Source organism: Haliotis asinina, chromosome 9 (assembly GCF_037392515.1).
Source record: "Haliotis asinina isolate JCU_RB_2024 chromosome 9, JCU_Hal_asi_v2, whole genome shotgun sequence".
In the NCBI taxonomy this organism is placed as follows: domain Eukaryota; kingdom Metazoa; phylum Mollusca; class Gastropoda; order Lepetellida; family Haliotidae; genus Haliotis; species Haliotis asinina.
Window position 1 is genome coordinate 44,633,789 of NC_090288.1, and position 11,196 is coordinate 44,644,984.

Here is an 11,196-nt window from a genome sequence, read left to right on the forward strand (position 1 = left end):
CGCTAACAACATACACATAATAACGTCATTGTCACCGATCTGAACGCCCAAGATGAATAACCCCAGACAAGCACACACGAGTCAGAACGTTGGCACCTCCAATTCAATTGCAAGCTGCAACTCATATAAGGGACCTGTTGCAACAGGGAAATGGTTTAAGAGTAAGTGCCCAGGAATGAAAGATGTCCTTTACGTGCATGATGTACACGTGCCGTAGCAGAACCTATTGCACGATATTTGAAACAGAGGTGTCAGTGCATTCCGCATTGCCAATTTCGGTGTCACTGGTGAAGAGAATAGACAAAGCCCTTGCCCCGCTCATGGAGACACTTGAACAATATTCCATCGCCTGAGACGTCTCTGAAGTCTACGTCAAAATCCACATTGTCACTCTCAATGAATTTGGTGCTCCTATCACTGATAATCAACATGACTGTATGCAGTGGTACGCAACAATATTTTTATATGACCACTGACACTCGGGTGAAACTAAAGTGTGCACCCCCTTTCTCAGAAAGCTGTATCCGCCCCTACAACGCCTGCTAATTGTAAGCACCATTGTCTACTCCATTGTTCTTACATGTACGTAAACATGTTCTCTGCCTCATACCATTCATTTACGTGATGAAGTAGTAAGTAAAGATATACTCCGTAACGTTGTGCTCCTCATAATATGGAAGTTGACATCCTTAAAATCTCAATTCCTTAATAGACCAACCTTTTACATGAATGTTCGGTAAAACCAAAAACGCTGGTGCATTGCTTTCGTGTGTTTGTTCGGTTATATACAATTAAACCCTGCATTATTTAAGTGTAGACAAAACCTACTCACATTCGATCCCTTCTATATAAATGCACTTAAACTTCCGTGTTTATCATGCATATAAACTCTTCCATTTGACCACACGTTTCTATTTTCTGTGCAAACATCATTTTACAGATTTCTTCTCGACCATGCAGTATTAAACTATCATTTAATAATCATAAAATATATCCACACGATCGATTTTAGTTTGATAAGACTTCGCATCAGGCCAGGTTTAAATGTTCTTTGGCAAACATTTAAAGCGGAAGGGTTGTGTTGGCCTTTTGTTGTTTTGAAATGAAGGGAATAAAACACTATATCAAAATCACTAAAACATTTTTATCAGTCTTGGCCAAAATATCCAGCATGCCAGGAAAAATGGATTCATATCCACTGAAAGATGGCGAACACAAGATTTACCACAACATTTAACACCAATTTTGACAATAAACACAGTTTTAGAAACTGCTTTTAATTTTAAGCTGTTTCCATTTAAAGCGCACGCAGCTGTTAGCTTTAACATTCGCATGACCTGCCTGCGCCGACCTTATAAGCACACTGTCACTCATGTGTGTGGGTAGCACGTGTCGTGACTGTGATCATTTTCGGGCTTGCAATCATTTCATGCGATGACACGTACTGATCATAACTGCAGTAGGCATGGACTGCAATCTTTAAAAAAAACCTTCCAAGAACACCCGATTTGTGGCGTGAACAGTTATCGTAAATGACAGCAAATAATTAAAGCTTAATGTTTATTTACAATATTGAAATTGCTACTACTCTGCTATGTCAGAGAAAAACATGCACAGGTTACTGGAATACGTACACTGTGTAATCATGCAAATTTACAAACCGGTCTTCATGTCCATCTCTATCAGTGACACAAATTATGCATTTTTTTCTAGAGCTGGTTTGTTGTTTTTAATACACTCTGCGTTGGTTTCATCCTGTCAGATTCATATGTATTATTATCTCTCCAACAGACTGTTGTTAGGGCATTTTCCTTTCATTCCACTTATCAATTAACAAATACATCGTCCGAGACAACTACAAGCCTATCTTTTCGTAAGTGTCTTTCTGTGAGATGTCCTCAACATCGTCGTCATCCAAAGACTCTAGCGTTTCATAAGGGTCTTCCAGTGAGAGGTCCTCCACATCCTTGTCATGTATGACAGTGTACTCGGCATCCTCTTTCTCAGTATCAAGGCTAATATCTCCAGGGACTGGTTGGATGTATGATGCAACACGACGGCGTGTATCCAGATGTGGTTTGTAATTTTTATATCCGCCTGGTTCCTGCAGACACACTGAGCTAAGAGACCTAGCTTCAGCTGTGGCGAGGGCGTTAGATGTCCCATCATAGTTTGTGTCGGACGTTGCTACTTCGTCACCAGGACCTGCGTTGTCATGTGGGGAAGCTCTTGCACCTCGTAGAATATCTGGGTCAAGGGTGAGATCATTAGTGACTTCTTGAGTTGTTGCCACGTCACCATGACTAGCCTTGTCATTTGGAGAAACGTCCAAGCCGTGTAGAATCAACTGGTTATGAGTCATATCCTCACTTGATAGGTGGAGCTTTGTTGTGTCGTCGCAGTTTGTGTCAAATAATGCTGCATCCCCAAGATGCACGTTGTCATTTGGAGAAACACGGAAACAATGTGCAATCACATCATCAAGGGTTACATCTTCAGTTTTTATGTGAATGTTTGATATGTCGTCAGTGGCACATGCTGCTGCTTTCCCAAGACGTGTGTCGTCATTTGGATAAAAGCCGAAACCTGGTTGATCCTCTGGGTCAAGGGTACTATCTTCAGCCGCTAAGCTGATATTTGAAGTGTCATCACAGTGTATATCGGGTGATTCTTCATCTTCCCTAGGAAAGCGAAGACTTGTGTAACCATCTGGAGATACGCTTGCCTCCTGGAGATTTCCTGTTATTGCACCTGGCAGTCGTGGGTTGAACGCTACGTCCATCACAAGTGAACTGATCTGACTGTGATCTCTGCATTGTTGAGTGTTGTTCCTTGAAATATGAAACATAACAATATTGTCCACGTAAATGCCAAAAAGCCCGCAAATGCCTACTAGTAGTATACTGTAAGTGATTATTTAGATATCGTCAGTTGAATATCGGAGCTATAAGCAATCCACGGAAACGTATATATACAAAATGACTAAACGCAACCACATCTTATGTAATCATGCACAAGTACAATGACGGATACATGCACTTAGAATGATGGTTACACTCGGTGTGTCTTTAGTTATCGCTTGTTTTGATGACGGGGCCTGGGATTTTTTTTTCAGTTTGCTGTAGTCGACTTTTATTTCCCTAAACTGGACTATGCACAGTGGCAGGTATTTTTTCAACTGGCTAAATATATGGCTTTATGACCATTATTAAGTCCCATTGTTGGATTATGGGAAAGCTATGTTCTTCGGTCTGGCTGTCTCCCTCTCCTGAATGTGCCATATACCACTTACGATCTTCTTCTTCGAATACAGGAAGCCACCAGAAGCAGTACAGTCAGAAGCAGTACAGTCATCAGGACAAGTCCTACAGGATTTAGAATGGCCGACACATACTGGCTTGTATTCCAATCATTGTGTGGATTCTGAAACACACTCATATTGACCTGCTGTTATCTGAAAGACGACTTTTCAGGGGTATTAGCTCTGTTACGTGAATGAGTGAGTTACAATGTAACGTCACATCGGCAATATTGCAGCCATGTAGTGTCAAGAAGTGTTGTAGATGCACAATAAATACACACAGTTAAAGAACCAGTCATCGACGGACTGTGGACTAACTTGAGTATCACAGAAAGAGTTTAAAACTACTTAGCATGTATTTTGAAAGGAGAAAACTATTTTATTCAATGCCATGTAAAAATGGGCTACTGAACGCCCGAAGGTTGATCACCACACTAAGACCTTGGTAACAGTATGGGTGTCGTCACCTCCATGTTTTCCTTCTCTTCATCTTGGGGAGGGTACAACGTGAGAGGGAGATAGTCACTGATGACTTCAGCACTGTTGGATTCGAAGATCCTCTCTACTGAAACACTGTCTAGAAAGGATCCGTTGTCCAAAGCAAAATATAGTTGTATGTCCGTTGTTGTATAACTGAAAAGCAAAGGAAAGCCACACTTGGTAACAATTTGCACCTTAACTGCAGGATGGACACTTACATATTTAAGTCACTGAAGAGTCCCATTTTATCGTGTTGGTCTGCATCATTGTGCTTGTCACTTACATGCGTCCTTTCTGTATGTTTGTTGTTAACTTGACATCCACCCTTCCTGGAATTCCTCCGAGTTCGGTGATGAGTCTGTTCAAGCCATCAGCTAGGTCGCCTCTATTTGTATGATCAATCTCACCCAGGAGTGTTATGTTGATAATATCTGTGTACCAAAACATGAAACTTTAAGAATACATTCATAACAACTAAAAAGTGAAAACTAAACGTACGGATAAAATAACCATTTGCTGTGAAGTTACATGCCAGTTTGGCACATGAAATATGTTCATTAATGTTAATTAATCAATTAATATTATCATTATATTAATTAATCACTTCCATTCCAAGAATATGAAATACTCATCCATTGTTTTTTGCACGTGGCCTTCAGTAAGCAAACACCATGCTTAAATACATGTGCGATGAAGCAAGGTGTTGGTCATGTTAGCTCCGTTAGTGAAGACGGTCAGATTTGAAAATGAAATGATGACGTCAGCAATTACGGACTGATGTATTTACATTTATGCTTTCATATATGCTTCACATATTGTGCTGCCGAGAGAAAAGTTAAACCTCACCGTACGTCATTCAAAATATTTTGATGATTGTTCAGTGATTTTTTGTGGCTACTAAGTGATTTCGAAATTTAGTTCTGTACTTACATATGCTAAGGTTTGAAAGATAATACAGATAGGTATATAGAAGATATACATGAATATGGGGAGAACATGATGCTATTCATTCTACTTACCAACACTTTGGCTGCACCTATCTCCTACCCAGGAAAACTCACAGTTGCACTTGAACCGAGTCGCTATCAAGAGGTCAGGTGTACAGTTCCCTTTATCACAGGGGGCGTTGTCGCAGAAATTAACCTTCTCTGCGCATGTCTTTCCAGTCCACTCCACTGGGCACTCACACTCGTAATCTGTTTCGTTTCCGTTACACGTCCCTCCGTTCAAACATGGCTCCATCACACATTGGTTGGTAACAATTTCACACTGCGTTCCTGAACAATGTTTAATAATTACATGCCAAGTGGAAAAAGACCCATAATGAACAAATACATTAAATTTTGTACACGATGTACTAGATACAGAGTTCTTTTCAGACGCCCCCCCCCACCCCCCACCCCAACCCCCTCTCATCTGATTTTCAGCATGACTACCTGTCGTAAAACTGCTGTAATATGTATGTAAATAAAATAACAGTTGTAAATAAGCCATTATGACACACTGATATTGCAGACTTCTAGTTATTTTTCATGGGAACTGATAAAACCCATTTTGGGCCCCTCTGCAGAAAAATTACACCTCAGAACATATAAAATATAGCGTTTTTATGCAAAGCTAACTTGTCTCTAAACAAATAACATGTTTTCAGCCAATCCTGTTAGTGGGCCAAAAACCACCCTTATCATACCTTGTCCTTTAGCCTCTTTAAAAGGAATTAAATCATATGACAAAATATAGTGAGTTAGTAAAGTTCGACATAAAATATAGAAATACAACATAATTAAAGCTTAAAATTAAAATTCAATGAGTGAGTGAGTTAATGTTTAAGGTCACATCGGTTATATTTCAGCGATACCGTGACGACATTTAACACTGAAATAAAACATATGTCTACTATAAAAACCCGTCGACGAAGGACAGTAAAACAACTAGAGCATCACAATTATCATTAAAACTAGAGTAGAAAGTTAAACCTAATGTCACTATTTGGACAATACCAAATAAAAACAGCCCGAAGGTAGATCATCACACTAGGGACCATGGGGATAGTACCTTTGCTACCTGCATGGACCCTAGATGAATTTACACCATCCCCTCAGCCGCTGGCGAGTGTAAGAAATGCTAGCCAAAATTAAAACAACAAGAATACTCGGTAGAGTTAAATTTACATTGAATGTTTTTGGACATGCGTACCCTCCCAGGAAGACAATATTTTCACAACATTTCAACCCCCTTTGAGGGTACGGCCACTAATAATTCTAGTTACAAATCTAAATTACCAATCATTAAAATACATCTACTTACTCAAAACTGAAAGGTGAAATCAATTTCCGAAAACTAAAATTGAATTGGAATTTAGATAAACCAGACTTTGTAGTTTCTTTTCACTTTCACACGACAAATTCGAAACGGATGAAAAGTAAGTCTCAAGTGGTTAATGAAACGGTTTGAAAACTATACTTCGCCACCAAAATTGCTCATGCGTTTCTCACTCACTCACTCACTCACTAGGTACAATTACACATTACGTGTAATGTTGTTTACTTTCTCAATGTCATTTTAGCATATATAACAGTTAACACTAAAGTTAACACAAGCTACTTAGTATTAGTAAAATCACCAGACCATGACTGTTATCACTCTGTAGTCAAAATATCGTCATGCGAGAGACAAATGACTGACACAAATACATTTAACATGACATAGCGGATGTAATGATTTGCCATCAAATTTAACATTATCCATTATTATCTCACAAAAATACCAACATGTTCAGACTACGTAAACATACCATAACAAAAAAATATCAATGCATATTTTAATAATCTAGTATGGCTTTCTAAATATTCTTTTGATAAATACAGTTGTTCACGGCAGTATCGAAATGGACCATCAGAACATACCTTCAAAGCACATCTTAGCTCCTGTATGATAGTGACACGTGTAGTGACTGTAGCCAGGAGTGGTGCTGCAATATCTCTCACAAGCAGAACCGTACCAGTCAGGTGCACAATAGGCTCGGACAGCAATCTTTAACCTGGAAAATATTCCACAGTTTACAGTTTGAGAACCATGAGTAAGTACGTATGACACGCAAAGCCGTAATAGTCCAGGTCGCTATAGGCACGGCACGGACCGAGATCTTTAACCTGTAACTGCATTTACTCGGTATATTTTTAGTTTAAGCACCATAAACAAAATGTTTAAGTATTTCGTGTTAATATTTGGTGCTGTTCAAATGATGGAAATACATGAGTCAAATTAACATTATTTTGGCTCAGTACTATCGATCATTCAAAATTTGAACAGTTCATGTAGCAACCTTGTCATTTTGAAGTATTTATGAATTCCTGTAAACCAAAAGTCACTGTGTTTTGTAAACTGATTGGTTGAAAAATATGATCAAATGGTATTTGATTCCCGGAAAGTGCAAGACTATTCGCTGAGTACTGATACATGGAAACATCGCAAACAATTGTTTTGTTGTGTCATCAAGAGTGGTGACATCATTCAAATCATATTGTGACGTAAAGTCAGAATGACGTCACAAATGAGCAACTCCAGATGCTACCATGGGAACCAGTTGAAACGGCCAGCTGATGACACTTCATTCTTGTACCAGTACTCGATGTAAACGAGTGCAGACAGTAAAACCATAAGGTTTACCTTTTTGTTGAAATGTTTCTTATCTGATTCATGTGTTGACCAATTTCTGGGTGTGATTGAGTATTTGAAGCACGGGAATACAGTTGGGACCGTTTATCTCCTAAACAACATGGCAGATTATTCTGTTCAAAACCTTCTAAATCAACTCTCTGATTTTATCACTGACTCACTCTGTCCTGGACGCCAGTATGTATGGGCGGTATATAGCTGTGTCTTTTGTAGAAGCGGCCCGGATGTTCATCATCCCAAAGAGGGTGTCCATGTGGTCATCAGAGGCGTCATCGTAGTCATACACTTGCACCGTAATTTCTATCGTGGACTGGATACAAGAAAATGTATATCCTCTGTTGAGTGTAGCGTACATGAGTCGATAACATAATACATATCGATTTATTTCGTATATATTGCATAATATATATAATATATACATAATAAAAGGTTTATCAGAACTAGCTCTTAATGAGTTGTAAATAATCGGGAGTGGAAGCAGAGGGTTCCGCCGGCATAACGTGAGTCAAAGTTATTCGTGAACACACGATCTGCCATTGTATTGTATGGTGACATTCGCTAGTTTGTCTGGTCCAGATTCGATTTGCTTCGCAATCAACATCTTTCAGAACTGATTCCTTATGGATGGAAAATGGCTTTGATCACTTCTGTTTATCTAAGTGACATGATATCGCGAGAATTGCTTCTGATGGTTTCTTTTAAGGAGGTTGGATACAAAATATCAAAATGTCAAGAAACTGCTAAATTTGGTATCATTTTTAGAAAAGATGTGTCCCAAATTGAATTATATAATAAAAATATCCAGTCTCCACGGCATTTGTTTGCTAAGTGGTGACCCTTTGTGTCACCGTCTGTAAGAAATAATATGTCGTTAAAGTCCTCAAAAACACATCTTTTACTTGTATTATTGAATATGTGTTCTTTTTATATAAAGCTATTTCAGGATTGATGTGAAATAAAGCAGGGAAATATATTTTGAAGGCAGTATATAGGATCTGATACATTATTTAACCTCCAAACCTCAAGATTCTATAACAAAATATTGATTCATAAATAAAAAAAACCCGATTTCTACAATTGCAAGAATTTTTACAAAATTTTATATAGTAAATGCACAATAGATTAATGTTACAAAATAAATAAAATATGTTAAGTGAGGGTATCAATGTTATCTCCAATTACAACAGCATACCCAAATTAAATTTGATAAGCGGAGATAAATCTTGACTAGGGTTACCTCAGGCTAAATGCACGTGTGGTCAAAATATCATAAAGTATGATTAGAAGGAAGATAAAGGGAAATAACTGCGAAATATAAAAACTATGGCTCCCGCTGTCACATTCCGTCGCATACGGTATGTGCACAAACAAAGGTATCCTACCTCTTTAATAGGACAGTGATGTGAAATAGGGATTGATGTAACACACGTACCGGCATTGCTTCGGGCACGTCTAGGATGAAAGGATTCGGTGTTCCTTGAATGTTCCTTCCAAATTGGACGGTGTTATGGTTGTGTATGTAGTTTGTAGTTCTCTTGTAAAGAGAGCACTGCTTGCTTCCGTTAATTCTGGAATTACATAACCTTACTACAGGTAATAAAACACTACATCGAAAACACAGAGTTTTGTCACTTTGCACAGAACTACTTTAAAGTTGAGTAGGCTATAAATGCAAATGTGAAGGTGTTCTTTAATAGCATTTAGTACTCAAGACTAGATGCTTTATGACATGGATGCGAAGCCTTAATTATATTTTCGACCTCCGCATCGTCCTCCGCGTACGCTGACATGCTACATCATGCCCCAACGTCATCAGTTTCGCGTACAACGTCATATGACGTCACATGCCGTTAGTCTTCCCCCCTTCGAGAGATGCGACATGCCATCCAAGCGTAAGGCCGTTCTAAATCACCGCCTGGTTCCAGGAACAGGGAAGGTTGTGAGGCTGGGAAAATAACAGGTAGGAAAAGGGCTAAATCGAACAGGTTCACGGATCAGTCTAAGACCCCATCGCCAGATATGCATATTGTATCTAATGCAATGATTGAGAATCGGTCTTTCGGTCTTTGAATGCTGACGTAGTAACAGGTCGAACGGTGCTACCGGGAAGTCATGCGAGTGCGAGCAATGCCGAACCGAGCGAGTTTAGGATGGAGGGCATTTCCCAGCAGTTGGGGAGCATACTTGCTCTCCTCAACAGGTCACTTTCACGGGATCAGCTGGATGGCGAATCAGCATCAACAATACACGAGGTAAAGGATAATTCTACCATGACTTCAGTAAATACTGGATTGTGATTGGTTGATCAAAGTCATTCAGAGGTATATAATCACGTTATATACCTCTGATTTTCCAACACGTTAAGTATTTGTTTAAACTCTGAATAACACTGTAATGGTAGAATGGAGAGAAACGTATTGTGTTGGAAAATCGGAGGTATATAACAAAATTATAATAGCTCTAAATTTTGTATTTAAAACCTCACGCTACGCGTTCGGTTGTAAATCAAATTTAGAGCTATTATAATTTCGTTTTCCACCTCTGATTTTCCAACACAGTATGTTTATCTCCTAATTCACTTCCAACCTATATCCCATGTATTGACGTAAGTCAACCTCTCGACAAGGTCACCGGCGAGGTATTCCCCCGTGACGACATAGGCTCGTTGATCACTCACGGTGGCGGGGATTCCCTCAACTTCGATACGGAGGCTATCAGTGCTCACGTCAAGCAAACACCTCGGGAAAGGATTTGGAAAGGTGAATTCGTAGAATTATCATCACTTTTGCCAAATGTTCATTCAAATAATGAATCGCAATTTTCATTGGAGCTAGATCCTTCAGACCAGGTGAAGCTGAGGCCATCATCCAGGGTAAGTAATAAGCAGTTGAGCATTGGTGCTTGGACATCTGCCTTCCACATCTACATGAGTACATACATGGTAACTCATGCTTCTCAGTCTACCATTCAGATTTTTTTGGCGTACATGAAAGCTATCAGAAACGCAGCGGCGAGGTTTGGAGGCGATGGCTGGACACTCTACGATGAACAGTTCCGTCAACGCATGGCAAGGGACCCATCGAGATCGTGGACAAGGATCGACGGTGAACTTTGGCTCAAGTACATGACTACACAACCCAAGTCGGTATCAACCAGCGGACAGGAGCGGTCGAGCCAGAGTACCATACCTTGGGGGACTCGTGACAATGCACGCTGGCACTTCAACAGGTCACGTTGTACCAGGTCAGAATGTAAGTTCCAACATAAGTGCTCTAAATGTTCCCAGCTCCACCCTGCATATTCATTCACACCCCACCCCCAACATCACCACCGCCTACCCGCCTACCCCTACCCGCCCTAGCACCAACCCAAGTGGATCTCGTTAAGATTTCCCCCCACTTGCAAGCCTACATGACTGCTAACTTCTCGCAGTTTATCATTTGCAAGGCTTTCAGTTTGGTTTTCACTTAGGGTTCAGTGGGCAAATCTCTTCACTCTGAGATGGATCCTAAATGGCAGGATATTGAGGACAGTAAGTTACACTCAGAGTTAAAGCTGGCACGGATTGCTGGCACGGATTGCTGGCTCATGAAATAGCTCGCAGGTGGTGACTTGCCCTAGGTCGTTTGACCCTAAGCGAATGAACCATGTTCGCTGCTTCATCACAGCTGGCTGTTTCGTGAGATTGAGCCGTCAATGATCCGGATCCGCTTGCTGCTCCCCAAGGCCATAATCAT

The 11,196-nt window shown here is 40.0% G+C and overlaps 1 protein-coding gene across 1 annotated transcript; it reads right to left on the reverse strand.

Annotated features, from left to right (window-relative positions):
- Nucleotides 1-1,855: 1,855 nt before the first annotated feature.
- LOC137297266 (uncharacterized) lies at nucleotides 1,856-7,814 on the reverse strand. The gene is made up of 7 exons (XM_067829281.1): nucleotides 7,621-7,814; nucleotides 6,688-6,821; nucleotides 4,801-5,058; nucleotides 4,065-4,212; nucleotides 3,769-3,934; nucleotides 3,293-3,423; nucleotides 1,856-2,831 (listed from the first exon to the last, which is right to left on the reverse strand). Exons 1-7 carry the CDS (start codon nucleotides 7,812-7,814, stop codon nucleotides 1,856-1,858), a joined length of 2,007 nt encoding a protein of 668 aa, XP_067685382.1.
- Nucleotides 7,815-11,196: the final 3,382 nt, after the last annotated feature.

Bases quoted from the DNA above. Each gene is read 5' to 3' on its own strand.
- LOC137297266 (XM_067829281.1), bottom strand. From the start codon at position 7,814: ATGTACGCTACACTCAACAGAGGATATACATTTTCTTGTATCCAGTCC. The intron at 6,822-7,620 runs GTGAGTCAGTGA...AATATTTTCCAG, and splicing joins ATACTGGCGTCCAGGACAGA to GTTAAAGATTGCTGTCCGAG. The intron at 3,424-3,768 runs GTGACGACACCC...AGTGTGTTTCAG, and splicing joins AAGAGAAGGAAAACATGGAG to AATCCACACAATGATTGGAA.